Below are 17,362 nucleotides of genomic sequence, written 5' to 3'. Positions count from 1 at the left end.
TATATGATATTATTGTAGTTATTGGAATTTTTTTTCTTTTGGTATAACAACACTTTAGTTTTCCTTCTTTTCGGTGGGTTCAAAAAAGATATAGATGAGAATATAATTTTATATATTTTTCTTGTTAATATATATAATCTTAAGCATCAAGATAATCAATATTATTCATGTCTATATAGACAAATGTAAATGTAGTAATTTTATATTACAGTAAAGACTACTAAAATAATGAACTTATATTTTTATTTCAGAAGATTTGGACTTCAGATAAGGCAAAAAGAAATTTTATTATAATTTATATGAGTTTCGAAATAATATAATTTCCAAACTTATTGTAATTGAGGCCAACAAATAAAAATATCCCCCACCCCCCGGGCGCCTGCCATTCAAGTTATTCAACCATCAATTTCAGTTAGAAAAAATTAAACCCCTCATGTGATAATTTTGTCAGAAATAAGACAACCAAATCCAGCAAATAAATAAATCACAAAATGAAATTGACCATGACAGCAAAAGGGAGAATTGGAGAAGAGTCGAATGATTGGACTGAATCTTCTTCGCCCTTCTTGTCACTTCGTGTTTAATAATTTGTGGCTCTCTTATGAGAAATTTAAGAACTTAATTGATTATGTATTTTTCATTGATTTGTTTGTTTATATATACAACTCAATACAAACTGAATTCCTTGATTTTAGGAATTAGATATATATAATCTCCTATATATCTTATTCAAAAGGGTAAATTACACTCACACTCCTGAATTTAGATCATTCTTTAGCTAGATTAATATCTAGGTTTTAAATTTTACTTACATTTGAAATAGTGGTTTAGTATTTCACTTATACCCCAAATGTCAATTTTTGATAGGGTCATAGTACTTTTGAGGTGTTAAATGATTATGCTACCTTTTGACCTGTTGTTGACTATTTTTGTGACCAAACTACCCCCAACATACACCTTTCCATTTCTTCTTCCTCCTTAGACCATCATCCAATTCACTCATCAACTCCACCCATCAATCTCATCCCCCCCCCCCCCCCCCCACACACACATCTATATACACACACACACACACACACACACACAAACATCAATCTCATCCATGTATATATATATATACACACACACACATATATATCTCTATCTATATATACACAAAATAATAATAATAAGGGTCGGCCGAATAGATTTTGGGTTATGGATTGGAGGTGGCAGTGGTCGGGCAAGCTCGGAACGGCGATTACGAATCAGGGGTCGACCAGATCATTTTGGGTTGTGGATTGGAGGTGGCTATGGTCGAGCGAGCTTGAACGGCAATTGCTAAATCACCAGCGACGATGGCCTTGGAGAAGAGGGAAGAACCCACATGAACAAACTGTTAAAGTTTTTTCTTGGCGTTACGATCCTGCCATCCTCCATAGCTACTTCATCGTCGTTGTCACCACTTGAATTGCCTTCTCCACAAACTAGCAGCCATAGCCGAGCATAAGGCTCAATGTACTCTCCGGGATAACGCTTCTGATAATCGCTCTTCTTCAAGCTTCCATTTTTCGTAATGACACCTCTTGTGTCCACCCAACGCCAAACACAACCATGCTCCTTAGCACTGGCTGCTGCTTCATCGCTGATTATCACAGTCGCATCCACAAAGTCACAAACTGGTCACCCCATTCATCGGAGGTGGATGGGTAGAATCTTTGATTGAATTTTACCAAAATCTCAATCAGTGATTTGTTTATTTGTTTATTTGCATTGATCTGAATTGGTGATTGGGTGGTTGAATTGGTTGTGTTGATAGTTGGGGTAGTGATTGGGTGTGTGGATTTGGATTGTTGATTATTGAGAGGAGAGAGAAAGGAATATTCAGAACAATATATATATATATATATATATATATATATATATATCGATATATAGTGACCTTTTTGTCATTTAAGATTACATATATTTTGTATTAAAAAATTGAAGGTAAAAGGGTTAATTGGCATGTGTCAAGAGCCAAGTAAATTGGAATTGAAGTGAAAGTTAAAACCAAAATCTTCATCTAGCTGAAATAGGACCTAATCTCAGGGTGTGTCTGTGTAATTTACCTTATTCAAAATGTTACAAAATCTAGCTGGAGACTAATCATAAGAACTGTCGTAACGTTATAACGTGATATCTGGAAACAACGTGATATCTAGGAGTAGAATTGTAAGTTGTAACATAATATTTGAAATGTATCATGTGACCTATAGTAACATAAGATTTTATCATAAAAGATTATCAACATTAAAATCTATTACAAGATAGATTATACTTGTAAACATCAAACTTATACATTATGCCATACAAATACATAATTTTTCCCAAAATATACACGAAATCAAACCATAGTTACTTGGAGATGGCTACATCAACTCCCTAAGAAGAGGTTTAGTTGCTCATGGTCAAGATAGAGGCCTCCTTGGTGGAAGAAAACATCATTTCCAAGCTAAACTCCATGGATGATCTTCAAGCTTCAAGCTAGAACCAAGCTTTCTCTCTATAGAACTCTCAATTTCTCTCTCTAGATGATAAGATATCATCTTCATATACAAGACAAGCTCAATACATTTCTTGTGTGGTCCTCTAAGAGAGAGAATTTCATACCCCAAGGTCTACCACCAGATCCACAAATCAAAGGGAAAAGGTTTGCTTTTCACCAACTTTTTCAACCATCAAAAGTTACATAACAACCGATCATCCATTGCAGATGACTGGGCATCCATGAGGCGATCGGTCATCCTAGGTGATGACCAATAGTTGAGAAACTAACTCTCTGGATAAGAATTATAGTTCAAATTGTAATTGATTTCAAAACTTTTAAATTGTGCCTTGGGGCGACAACTGGTCGTAGCTCTTTTGGTGGGCCATTTTGACCTTTTTGCTTGCAATTGGGCTTGGGCCCAATTTATCAATCTTCATTCTAGTCCAGAATTATCCATAATGTTGGGATAAGTGACTTAATTCTTCATTGCATCAAAGCTCGAATAGAATCGTCGCTTGAAAGCCCTAATTTCCAGGTCTAATTGCTTTTGAGGATGAAAGCCTGAAAATAGGAAAAGCACAAAAACAACATAAAAGTATAAAAGAAAAACTACTTAAAGAGCTAAAAAAATGTAAATAAGAGGGCTTGAATGTATAAGCACTCATCAGTTACTAACCCACAGGGAACAAATCAGGTGGCCACTATAAATTGAGGAAACCATAGTTTCAATCGCGAGAAACAAACTATTGCAATTAAAGTATTAAAGTCCCTAGTATCTCCCAAAAATCAACAACCAATCCACAAGGTAATCCACATACTTGATGATCATATATAGAACTTCACAAGCGCACGTAAATAATGATAATCAAATGAATCATGTCCTATAGTCCAAAAGTGCTACCATGGCATACTTGTCAATGCAAATGACATCAATGAGAGCATATCTAGCTCAAACATACTCAATGGACACTTTATCAATATAAGACATACTAGGCAACATATATAAGTAATCATATGGTCTTGCTTCCAAAGGCAAAACTCACAATATCAACAATATAGCCACAATAACAACTATAACTCATGAATTAGACCTCATATAAGGAAAGTGTGTAAAAGCACATATATATAAATACTAGATATCAATTAGGTACTTTAAACATAAAATTCCTCAAAAGTAAGCTATAAAGCATCATTATATAACTAAATCATCAACATACATATATATATATATATATATATGGAATCCCCACACAACTCACTTTATGTATGCGTAACACACACTACACCCACCAAACTCAAAGAAAACAAAGGTTACATCCATACCACACCCCCTACTTCAAGCCTAGGAGCAAACCCTAGACACTCTAAAGTGGAAAGTGCTCCAAATTGAAAACAAAAACAAGAGTTTGTTGCTTTTGGTATCCATGTCACTTCTCCCTTCATAGTCAAACAAGAATTATGGTGGGAAGTGCTCAAAATGAAGCTTAAAGGTGGAGGCAATAGAAGAAAAAATGGAGAAAAAGAGCGAGGAGAAGCTGGCCAAAAAGGGGAGAGAAATGTTTGGCTTCTCTCTCTCTCATCACACAAATACATATATATAAAAGGTGACACGAAAGTCAAGGGTGGGCCCCACTCTTTTCACAAATCACACAAAAGTCCCTAAATGAATGGAGATATACACACACATGTATAAAAGTGCCCACACACGTCATCAATTATAAATATACCCCAATGAAATAAATGAATAGTATTGGGAAGAATTTCCAAGCACTTGACCCGACTCGGGCCCACATGACCCGAAAATGAAAATGAATGAAAAAAGAAAAGAAAAAGAATCCGGGTCCTCACAATAAACTTTTTTGTGAGGAAACAAGGTGGATATGGACCATGTGTTATTATGATCGAGAGACTTAAATCTATCAGCATGGCTTCTAGCCAATAAGGATCAAGAACATCTTATAAAAAGATAAAGGTTCCTTGATAAAGGACATAACTAACACAAGTTTATGGTGAGCATTAGATAATTTAGAATATGAAATGAATTTGGAGAAGGGATAACGAGTACATTTTGGAGAACCATTCAATAAGGATGTCAAGGAGTGACATGAGAGCGTGGCATTGGTACAGTGGTAATCATGGAGATAGGACGGGTATTGGCGATTTCTTTTTGGAATCGCTGTGTGTTGTGTTGGATCAGTCTGTTCATTGGATTGTTTATGATCTTGTGGGTTTAATAAGGAGGTGTTACATGGCCGAGGAGTCAGCGTGAGTAATATGAGGCTCGGTTTCAAGAATTGGCAACGGTAGTACTGTGTTGCTATTTTGGGTGGATGCTTGAATGGATTGGAAAAAAAAAATATGGATTCATGGAATATAACATCACGGCTAACAAAGAATTATCTTGTTTGGATGTTGAACAATCAATATCCTTTTTGCCCATAAGGATACCTCACAAAGATAAATTTTTAGGCATGTGAATCAAATTTTTCATGTTGGTGTGAAAGAGTGGATGCATAACATAGGCACCCAAAAACTCGTAGGTGACCATATGTGGGTAAGTTTTGAAAAAGGAGCTTGTACGGTGTTTTTTTGGAAAGTAAGGATGTGGAAATATGATTAATAAGATGGATAAAAATCATCTCCAGTCACTTCTCACTGGAGCCAGTCCAGTTGTGGGACCCGCAGCTAAGGTGGCAAGGCAGGTAAAAGGGAGAAGCACTGTAGTTTTCTGGATACCTGCTTATACGTTTTGTTTTGCTTATACTCTGTTGCAGCAATACGTTTTGCTTATACTCTGTATTTCATTTTAAACTCAAAATTCCCCCCAAAACCAAAATTAAGGTTGGAGCCAAAATTGATCTGATATATATATACAGATGTATACCTCTGATATATGATGTTTCTCTGGTCTGATCTATAAACCGAAAATGAAGACGCGAAGCCTCTGCTCTGTAAACCAACACATAAAATCGAAGCCTTTGCTCTGTAAACTAAGACATAAAATTGAAGCCTTTGCTCTATAAACCAACATATAAAGATGAAGATTTATGAAGAGAAGGTCAAGGATTTAGGCACATAAAGATTTTTGAACATAAAAAGGACCCAGTTCAAAACCTCGGTTGGGAAAAATCTCCATAAATTCTGGCGACAAGCTGAACTTCTTAATCTACCTTCCGACGAGATGTTGAAGCTGCGATCATCCATTCCGGCAAAAGGTGAAGGATTCCGGCTACAAGGTGAATGTCCGATCATCCATTCCGGTGATCAGCTAAAGCTCCGATCAACCAGTCCGGCTAGAAGCTTTGATCATTATAAGTATTAGGTTGTTATTTTAAATTTTTTGTAACTTTATTCATAATGATATATGAAATGCGGTGGTGATTATTGGTAATCCAAAAATCTGAAGGCTAGGTTATTAGTCCTGATGAGCATGAATGCTTCTTATTTTCAAGCAACCCGAGAATTGGGAAGCTTGTTGTTATGCGTATTTAATGTTCCTATTTATCTTTTTTAGCCTTTTTCTCTTTTTCTGAATGAACCCAATTAGTCATCACTGAACAAAGAAATTTTTATATTGTATATGCATATACCAGATTTTGATGTTTGTTCTTCTGCCTATTATATGTCCATATTTATCTGTTTTAGCCTTTGTGAAATAACTTTATTTGTAAATGAACTATATTAGTGATCAGTTATAATAGAAGTTTACAATTGTATATGCATATACCATTTTGAAGCTTGTTCTTGTGCCAATGTTATGTCCATATTCATCTGTTTTAACCTTGTCCAATCCTAAACTTTATTACTTTTCAGTTTGAATAAAATTGTAGAATAGTATTTGTATATCCCAAATATTGAAACATGTGATGTTGTATTTATGAAAGTGTTGACATATGTTATAGAAAAGTTGTGTTATGAAGGTCAACATATGCCACATGTAATAAAACGGTTGCATTAATGGTAATGCATTATAGTAGTGTAGAAGTCAATTATATGTGCATATGTTAGGTTTGCCACCAACTGTGTTCATATATAGTTTACAGTTGCTGTATTTGAGATGTATTTGATCTGTTAACATATGGCACATGTTAGGAAATGGTAGCATGAATGGTGAAGTATTGTAGTAGTGTAGAAGTAAATTTTATGTGGATATGTTAGGTGAAAGATGTGATACTGTATTTATAAAACTGTTGACATATGTTATAAAGAAGTTGTGTTGTGAAGGTAAAATTATGTTTACCAGAAATTGTTTGCATATCTATGTTAGATGTATTTGTTACGGCAACAGACACCACATGTTATGAAAAAGTTGCATTAATGGTAATTCATTGTAGTAGTGTAGAAGTAAATTTTTAATGGATATGTTAGGTCAAATATGTGATGCTGTATTTATGAACTTGTTGACATTTGTTATATAGAAGTTATGCTAAGAAAGTCAAATTATGTTTGACACCAATTGTTTTGATATCTAATGTACAGTTGAAGAAAGTTATATGAATTTGATCTGTTAACATATAACACTTGTTAGAAAATGGTTGCATGAATGGTAAAGCATTATAGTAGTGTAGAAGTAAATTTTATGTGAATGTGTTAGCTGAAAGATGTGATGTTCTATTTATGAAACTGTTCGCATATGTTATAAAAACGTTGTGATGTAAAGGTCAAATTATGTTTGTCACCAATTGTTTGCATATCTAATTTAAGCTCGAATTATGTTATATGTATTTGTTATGGCAACATATGCCACATGTTAGAAAAAAGTTTCATTAATGGTAATTCATTATAGTAGTGTAAAAGTAAATTTTTAATACATAGGTTAGGTCAAATATGTGATGTTGTATTTCTGAACCTGTTGACATATGTTATATAAAAGTTGGGGTGAGAAAGTGAAATTATGTTTGACACCATTTGTTTTGACATGTAATATACAGTTGAAGTTTACTATATGAATTTGATCTATTAACATATAGCACATGTTAGAAAATGGTTGCATGAATGGTAAAGCATCATAGTAGTGTAGAAGTAAATTTTATGTGAATGTGTTAGCTGAAAGATGTGATGTTCTATTTATGAAACTGTTGGCGTATGTTATAAAAAAGTTGTGCTTTGAAGGTCAAATTATGTTTGCCACCAATTGTTTGCATATCTAACTTAAGCTTGAATTATGTTAGATGTATTTGTTATGGCAACATATGCCATATGTTAAAAAAAAAAGTTTCATTAATGGTAATTCATCATAGTAGTGTAGAAGTAAATTTTTAATGGATAGGTTAGGTCAAATATGTGATGTTGTATTTCTAAACCTGTTGACATATGTTATATAAAAGTTGTGGTGAGAAAGTGATATTATGTTTGACACCATTTGTCTTGACATGTAATGTACAGTTGAAGTTTGTTATATGAATTTGATCTGTTAGCATATAGCACATGTTAGAAAATGGTTGCATGAATGGTAAAGTATCATAGTAGTGTAGAAGTAAATTTTATGTGAATGTGTTAGCTGAAAGATGTGATGTTCTATTTATGAAACTGGTGGCATATGTTATAAAAAAAGTTATGCTGTGAAGGTCAAATTATGTTTGCCACCAATTGTTTGCATATCTAACTTAAGCTTGAATTATCTTTGATGTATTTGTTATGGCAACATATGGCACATGTTAAAAAAAAGTTCCATTAATGGTAATTCATCATAGTAGTGTAGAAGTAAATTTTTAATGGATAGGTTAGGTCAAATATGTGATATTGTATTTCTGAACCTATTGACATATGTTATATAAAAGTTGTGGTGAGAAAGTGATATTATGTTTGACACCATTTGTTTTAACATGTAATGTACAGTTGAAGTTTGTTACATGAATTTGATCTATTAACATATAGCACATGTTAGAAAATGGTTGCATGAATGGTAAAGCATCATAGTAATGTAGAAGTAAATTTTATGTGAATGTGTTAGCTGAAAGATGTGATGTTCTATTTGTGAAACTGGTGGCATATGTTATAAAAAATTTGTTCTATGATCGTCAAATTATGTTTGCCACCAATTGTTTGCATATCTAATTTAAGCATGAATTATGTTAAATGTATTTGTTATGGTAACATATGCCACATGTTACAAATTTCTTGGCTGGATGTTAATTCATTATAGTAGTGTACAACTAAATTTTATGTGGATTTGTTATGTTAAATATGTGATGTTGTACTTATTAAACTGGTGACATATGTTATAATCAGGTTGTGCTGTGAATGTGAAATTATATTTGCAACTAGTTGTTTGCATAGCTAGTGTACACTTGAATGATGTTAGATTTATTTGTTATGGTAACATATGGCAGATGTTAGAAAGTTATTGTTTCAATGTTAATGCATTATACTAGTGTAGAATTAAATTTTCAGTGGATATGTTAGGTGAAAGATGTGATGTTGTATTTATGTATTTCACAGCAGTGTACAATTATAGTATGTTGCATGTATTTGTTATGGCACATGTTAGAAAATGGATGCATGAATGGCAATGCATGATATTAGTGTAGAAGTAAATTTGATGTGGATATGTTAGGTGAAAGATATGATGTTGTATTTGTGAAACTGTTGACATAAGTTATGTAAATGTTGTGTTGTTATGATATACTTACTTTTTTGTCATGTTTTTGTAGGTCTACTATTATAGTTATGGCTATTGGAGAGGCAATTATTAACATTGAAGAGACAAATAGTGATTCAGTTTGCGAAATTCCTGAAGTAGAATGGATACCCCGTGTTGATATGCAGTTTAATTCTGAAGAAGCGGCTTATGATTTTTACAATGAATATGGTGGTAGAGTGGGTTTTAGTATTCGGAGAGAGTACAAAAACAACAGTCAGAAGGATGGAAAACTAACATCTAGAAATTTTGTGTGTTGTAAGGAGGGAAAAAGAGGTGAGGACAAGAGGGACAAGAAAACAAAGAATCGAAGGGCTGAAACATGCACCGATTGTCGTCCACACATGCTTATTGCCTTTAATGTGGAATTTGGTAAGTACATTGTCAAAGATTTTAAAGATACTCACAACCATCCCCTCATCAGTGAGGATTGTGCCCATATGATGCCGTCGCAGCGAAAAATAAAGTCAGTGCAAGCTATTGATGTGGAGTTGGTTGCCGATTGTGGAATACCAATTCGTAAAGCCTTTTGCGTTAAGTTCAAGGCAATTTGGTGGTAGAGAAAGTATTGGCTTCATTAAGGTTGATGTACAAAATTATATTCAGACGAGAAGACAGAACGACCTTGAACTTGGTGATGCAAATTGGCTGATGAATTATTTCCAAACACAGTGTTTGGAAGATCCATCATTCTTCTATGCCGTGTAATTGGACAACAGTGCAATGACAACAAATATATTTTGGGCCGATTCAAAAATGATATTAGATTATGGGCATTTTGGAGATGTGCTGACATTTGATACCACGTACAAACTTGTTCATGGGAATCGGTCTTTTGCAATTTTTCTCGGTTTGAACCATCACTGGGAGACAGTTGTGTTTGGAGTAGCTTTCATGTATGATGAGACAACCGATTCTTTTGGTTGGTTATTCAATACATTCTTGAATGCCATGTCCCATAAAGCACCAAGGACGATCTTGACTGACCAAGATGCTGCAATGGCAAAGGCATTAGTCCAGGTCATGCCTGATACAAAACACCTTCTATGTACATGGCACCTAATGCAGAATGCCCAAAAGCATCTAAGAAATTTGTCTGTTGGTGGGAAAGGCATAAAAAGTGTGATATCTAAATTAATGTACGAAATTAACTGTGAGGAAGAATTCTTACTGGAATGGGCGTGGATGGAAAAGGAATTTGCTGTAGAGAATAACAAGTGGTTGGCCAACTTATTTGGTTTGAAACATGTATGGGCCAGAGCATACGTTAAACATGTGTGGTCGGCTGGTATGCGTACTACACAGCTTAGTGAGAGCTTCAATGCTCGCTTAAAACAGTACTTAGTGAGACAATATGCACTGCCAGAGTTTTTCAAGCATTTTGAAACGCTTTTGTTCGACAAACGATACAAGGAGTGTGCAGCTGAGTATGACTTGTTGCATAAGATGCCCAGGCTGAAAACAAGGTCTTCTATTTTCTATCAAGTCAGATGTCTGTACACTACTAACATCTTTGACCTTTTTCAGGAACAGTTAATAGTAGCTGGCATGAGTGAAAATGTCCGGCAGTGCAACGACCTTGGTAATGGGGTTTTTTCATTTGAAGTTGTGGTTTATAATGATAACTTCCATCGGGTCGTCACAAGGACAGATGATGACTTATTATCATGTTCATGTGGAAAATTTGAAATAGAGGGTATCATGTGCAGCCACACTCTGAAAGTCCTTAAAGATGTGATGTATGCCAATGAAATACCCAGCCACTATATTTTAAAAAGGTGGACCAGAAATGGGAAGGATGGCAGGGTGGAAGACATACTTGGCAGCGATGTTATTACAGATCCTAGATTAGAAATTAGGCGACGACACAGGGTCCTTTATCGTTATCTAACTAAAATTTCTGCCATTGCATCAGTGAGTGAGGAGGGATTCAACAATGTTTTGGTGCAGGTGAAAATTTGAAGAAGATTGCTCAAGGAGCACAACCTAATCCCAGGCCTGCATGTAACCAAACTGCACGAGCCAATGCCATGGGAAATAACTATACAAATATAGAGCCGAATAGTCATGCGCAAACCATAGAAGGATTAACTCCCAAAGGGATTGCCACGAAAGATACATTGAAAGGAAGAAGACGTAGGCTCATACCTGCTTTGGAAAGAGCCACTGCGAAGAAGAGAAAGGCCGTTGTGCCAGGTCGTAGTCGTACTACGACAACCCCTACATATATTTTAAACAATGTGAGTCTTATTTTGTGTTTTATATATCCCCTACATGATCTATAGTCTAACGTATTGATGAAGTGATGATTTTTGGTGAAGGGTGCTGAAATACCAGTAGAGTTTTTCTGCTCTGATAAATGTTATATGCCAACATGTTCAATACAGGGCCACGATTAGGATAACGGTCCGGCTACTTATTTTGGTCAGCCCATGACTCCATTAAATAACCAGGTATGTGATGTCATCTAAATTAATTAAACTCATGAAATTATTTAAGAAATTTAACGACCTATTTTTGTATGCATGTGATATAAAAAGGAAGTTGATGTAGATGTTGTACGTGACATAAATTTCTCGCTAATGATCCAAATGCCAAACATGAATTCTACATTTGAGCAACAAGGGTTCCAAGAATTACCATGATATGGTAGCAGGGTACAATAAGTGTACTTCATCGCGATTTCTTCGTTATTGCCATGGTTACACTTCCTTTATTTTGCTGAGTGGTCAAGATATTGTAGGGGTGTCACTGTACATGATATCTTCTACTCCAGTATATTTGTTATGTAAAAAATATTGTATTTAAGTTAGCACTGCACTTCCCTATTTATATTGAACACTTTATATTTGACCATTTATTCCTTGCCTTCATTGCAATTGAATGGTTTGTTTAGAACATTAAAGACCCCACTTATTATTTTCAACCTACGTTATGCCTCAGATTATATTTAGGGCATCTGTATCTCCATAGCAGTCGTCCCATCCCATTTTTAAATTGACAGCCCTTCAAAGTATAAGCAATGGCTGGCCGTCGGTTTACCTTGTAGTGAAGGGCCAGAATGTTAGTATATACACGAAGTTGGCGGAAGCAAAGGCACAGACATGAGGGTATGCTAATGCAAGGTATTATCCATATAAAACTCATGCAGAAGCTGTTCAAGCCCTGGGTAGATGGAATGCCCACTTCCATGGCGAATTATTAAACATGGATATTGGTGCGGTAGAAGACGATATTCAAGTTATGGAAGGCGGTCCACCTCCACATCCGCCTGATCCAGACAGTGAGCGACAACATCGTATTAGGTATAATGAGTTAACAAATGCTAGGGGTGTAATTGTGGCAGAGTGCAGAAGATAAGGTCTGTCAATTCCAAGACCTCGTTCACTTAAAATGAAGCTCTCAAGTACATCAAACATGGATTCCATGATTGGTCAAATCAAATGCGAGATCCGACAACTATATGTGAGATGGCGTAAGTTCAAGAAAGTGAAACATGCTAAAGAAACATACAAAGATCCGGAAGAACAGTTGGCCACCATCTTCAATGACCCAGACCTAAAATCAGATTCAGAAATGTCTAATTTTTCAGACCCAGCAGATGATGACTTTGTAATTCCACCTCCAAGACATGGTAGAAAGAAATAATGTGAGTGGATGTAACAAATATCATTTATGGAGTTCTACCTTTATTGTAATAGTTAGTATCCAACTAAATTAGTGGGAATAACATCAGAATGATTTCATATGTTTAATCGTAATTAATTTATATGTAATGTAGGAATGATTTCGTAACATAAGTCAAAACAAAAATTACCGTACAGTTGGACAACATAAATGAACTTTAAAAAAACGTATTAATGATTGACACGTGGGAACTTCCATCTTACCCTTCTTATGTAAGTGGATGTAACAAATGTTATTTATGGAGTTGTACCTTTATTGTAATACTTATATTCTAATTAAATTACTGGGAATAACATCAAAACTATTTCATATGTGTTGTCATAATTAATTTATATGTAATGTGGGAAATATTTCGTAACAGAAGTCAAAATAAAAATTACCGTTGAGATAAAAATTTATTTTATAATGTACACGTGTACACCTGGACAACATAAATGAACTTTAAAAAAATGTTCAAATGATCCAGACATGGGAACTTCCACCTTACCCTTCTAACTGTTGTTATATTGAAACGTTTGGACTATTGAACTACCCTAGGCAAAGTATAAGTGGTTAATTCATGTGTCTATTTATATCGCCATATCCAGTCAGTGCATGTATTCGAAAGCCATGGATTCTGTTATGCAGATTACGATTGAAGATGTGGTGAGACGCATTGAGGCTACAGCTTTTAGAAACAGTGCGGAGAAGCATGCATGGTGAGTTATGTTTATACTTTACAATTTACATGCATTATCGGGTTATGGGTCTCCATTACTCAAGTGAGGAATATGGGTGTTGTTCGTATTAAAATGTAGGGAAACGACAGAACTGGGCACAGGACCATGGACCACGGGTCTACAGCGATACGATACAACAATTGATTTACTTGCAGGTGATAGACCAAATGAAAGTATCCCAGCAAGACGTATGTACTTGGAATAATGTTTTCAATCTAGGGATCATGTTGCAAAGTTCATTAGGGGAGTGGTATGTTTAGGAAGATCATGTGTACTCTTTTACGCATTACACTTCATTTATTTGTAAGGTCTAACATGCAAACAAATTTGCACAGGTTGATTGGGTTGTCTACAATGAAAAAAATAGGGTTGGTTTTCCTCTGTAGAAATGCTTACCTGTCCCTCTATCCTATGTGTATTGCATTATTTTTTTCCAATGAAGCGGACAAAGAGGCGGGGATTAATTTGTTAACGTTGATGAGGACAAATTCAATACTGAGCCCTTCTATCAAGTCTGCCTGTCGAAAGATGTTAACAATTATTCAGAGGACTTTTTCCTGCAATCGGCCATTCTTTATGCATGTTCCAAAATGTTGTCCCGAAGGCAACCATATTGATTGGCATTGCTAGATCATAAACGAGGATGTCATCAATTGTAATCGTTATTAGTGTGATTTAAATATCATGCTTTTGTAAGGTCGTATTTCGGCACATCACATTGAATGATTATTTGGGTAGTTCTGTATTTTTATTGGGTTTGTGTGTGGACTTTCGGCACATGACAATGGACTTTATTCATTAATATTTGTAATTATTATTTAATTTGTGTATGGATATTTATGTATGGATATTTGGGTAGTTTTTATTAAATTTTTTTTTTTTTTTTTAAATTTATTTGGGTAGTACTGTTTTCATTCTATAAATTTTTATTTTTTACTTATGTGAATTGTTCACATCCTTTCTTTTTTTTTTTTAGCGGTCCCATTACCCCTTAAGGTATGAATTCACACTAACCTTTTATAAATATATTCTTTATATATATATATATACACACATATACATATATGCTTTAAATGTAAATTTTTCCTTGCAGATGATCCATTCCCACATCACAAAACATATGTCACAACTTTATTTATGTTTTAAACATGTGTCACAACTACATAAAATAACATAACATGTGTCAAAAGCAGGTAGCTAATGGATAACCTATTTCCTCTGTTTCAAAGAAAATAATCAGCGTTCTACAGGAATATTTCAATTGAAACATCGTCGCCATATTTGAATCACTGCGGAACACCATTCTGTCGAGTATGTCAGGGATAGAAGCATATACGTTCATGGCAAAAGGATGTGGAATAGCACGAATGAATGGCAGTCCACACAAATCTTCTAAAAATTTCAGGTAACCATAATTTTCTGGGTTCACATTTTTGATTTCACTAGTATGCCGACCATAGTGAACAATAATAGAAACCATGCCGCGAATGCAGTCTGAAAAGAAAGTGCTCAAAACTGACTAGTTCAGTGCTCAGACTGACAAATACAAATTATATATACACAGTTAAGATAAAAAAAAAAAAAAAAAAAAAAAAAGTATAGTTAAGATAGGAAAACTCACCAACTTCTCGAATTGCAATTTTATGCTTTGGAATATTTCTTGGGTTGCAAGAAGCTGCCTTGGATATATTCAGTAAACTGAATAGTAATTAGTAGTTGGCCACTATTAACTTCTCATTTATACCCAATAACTTCATTAAGTATACTTGTTTTACACAAATATCTTAGTTATAAATGCAATGCAGTTGCATCTCTTTTTGGCCGAACAAGTAATTGAATGTAGCATTTCCACTCTGTTTTGACAAGTAATTGATTGCAGGTGCATCTTTCCTTCTGCCACACAAACCTCTCTGATGCATCTCTAAATGCATTTATGTATGGTCAGATATGGTAGTTACATTTCCACCCTATAAAACCTAACTATCCACACTTTGTCTAACCACAGGCACAACCAAGATGGAAAGGAAACCTAACCCATCTCCTCCACCACCAGTCCCCCATCCTCAAACAAGCACAGATGAGACTGATGAGTTAGATATGAACCATCCTAACTTTCTGAATACCGTGATGGGTAAGCTGACCCGTGTCATCAAGAAGATGCAGAGGATGGAGAAAGAACTGCGCTGGGTGGAACGTCGCTTAGCAGAGCTGGAAACCAAGCACGACTATGCCGAAATGAACGAGCTCCTTCCTCCATCTCCCATATCCTCTCCAAATGAAGGTCAGAACCCAGACGATGCGTAGAAAGGAGCCAGAAGTTCAAGTCTTTTGTTATGTCATATATAGATCCATGTATTTTGGAAGCCTTTTGTAGTTCCTATAAGGAACTTACTTTCATGCGTACTGCATGAAATATGAAATGTGAAATATGTACTTTTTGTATTATATATTGTTTTATATATTACATATAGGTATCTGTTACAAGTAACTAAAATAAAAAAAAAAACATCATACTATTATACTAACTAATATCACAATTATATTTGATATAATGTAGGAACAAATTAATAACAAAAGATTTATATTACATTTTTACACTATTTTTTATTTCAATAAAGATAATGATTTATAATATTATTTAGTATGAACTTGGAATTATGAAATATAGTGATATTTTTTTATTTTGAAAAAAAATTTAACGTACATAATAAGATGAAAATAATTTAGAATACGGATTCAGGTTGCTACCACTTAAATCCAAACCTAACACCAATTATATATGAGTTCATACTTTTCAACACAAACCCAACCATATACTGATATTTTTTTACTTTTATCTATTAAGGATTTTGACTTTATCAATTAAGGATATTTAAGAAATTGGAAGAGTAAAAGAGAAAATAAAAATAAAATGTTTTCATATATATGGATAAAATATATAAATTTACCAATTATATTATAACCAAACATAGCTTAGCCACCTAAATAGATATTCGTATTTATAAAACAATATAATTATAATATTGTATTTATGAAGAACAGTATAATTTTCAGCTTTAAAATTCTTGACCGTTGAAATACAACCGTTAAGTCTGAAGGCCAAGAGCCGTTACAACACTGACAGAGCACATTTATATATATACACACACCCACACAGACACATGCACAAAAATATACACACTTATTTCCCAATTCCTACCCTGATCTTTTTTCTGTTGGGTGGTATCCTTGTGACATAGGTCTTCAATGGCTGAATCCAGCAATAGTAGAATACGTCATAGGGGTGAAGTGGCACACCCAAAATGTTTCTGTGGAGAATTGAGTCTCTTGCATGTTTCGTACACAAAAGAAAATCCAGGGAGACGATTCTTCAATTGTGCAGCAAGACGTTGTCCTTTTTTTGTGTGGGTGGATTCACCAGCACCTGTTCAAAACCCAGTTGGTCGTGCAACTACTTCTGCTCCTGCTCTAGACGCCGATCTTCTTAATCTATATTTGTCAATTGCAAAACCTTTCTTTATCTTTTTTGTTGCAGCAATGGTCTTCCTTGGATTGGCGGCTTTTTTACTTATTCTCACCTTGTTGCATAAATGAAATCTGATTTGGACTACTACTTTTGTACTGGGGTGATATGTTATGTAATTGCATTAATGAAATCTCAGATCGCATTACATTGGCAGTTATCTTTCTGCGTGTTTTCTTCTTATTTACATCATATTGTATTAGTAACTAGTATCACAAATATTTTTCATGTATTGTATGAACATATTTATAACAGAACATTTATATATATATAATATTATAACA

General features: G+C 34.5%; 1 protein-coding gene across 1 annotated transcript; it reads left to right on the top strand.

The window, feature by feature from the left end:
- Window positions 1-9,905: 9,905 nt before the first annotated feature.
- LOC132270426 (protein FAR-RED IMPAIRED RESPONSE 1-like) lies at window positions 9,906-11,111 on the top strand. The gene has a single exon (XM_059771606.1). The coding sequence runs from the start codon at window positions 9,906-9,908 to the stop codon at window positions 11,109-11,111; it is 1,206 nt and encodes a 401-aa protein (XP_059627589.1).
- Window positions 11,112-17,362: the final 6,251 nt, after the last annotated feature.

This window comes from Cornus florida, unplaced genomic scaffold (genome assembly GCF_030987335.1).
Source record: "Cornus florida cultivar Cherokee Brave unplaced genomic scaffold, ASM3098733v1 CherokeeBrave_3.0.0_Hap2_Chr08, whole genome shotgun sequence".
Classification (NCBI taxonomy): Eukaryota; Viridiplantae; Streptophyta; class Magnoliopsida; order Cornales; family Cornaceae; genus Cornus; species Cornus florida.
Note: the sequence above shows the minus strand (reverse complement) of the source record. Positions and strands in the feature narration are given on the sequence as shown.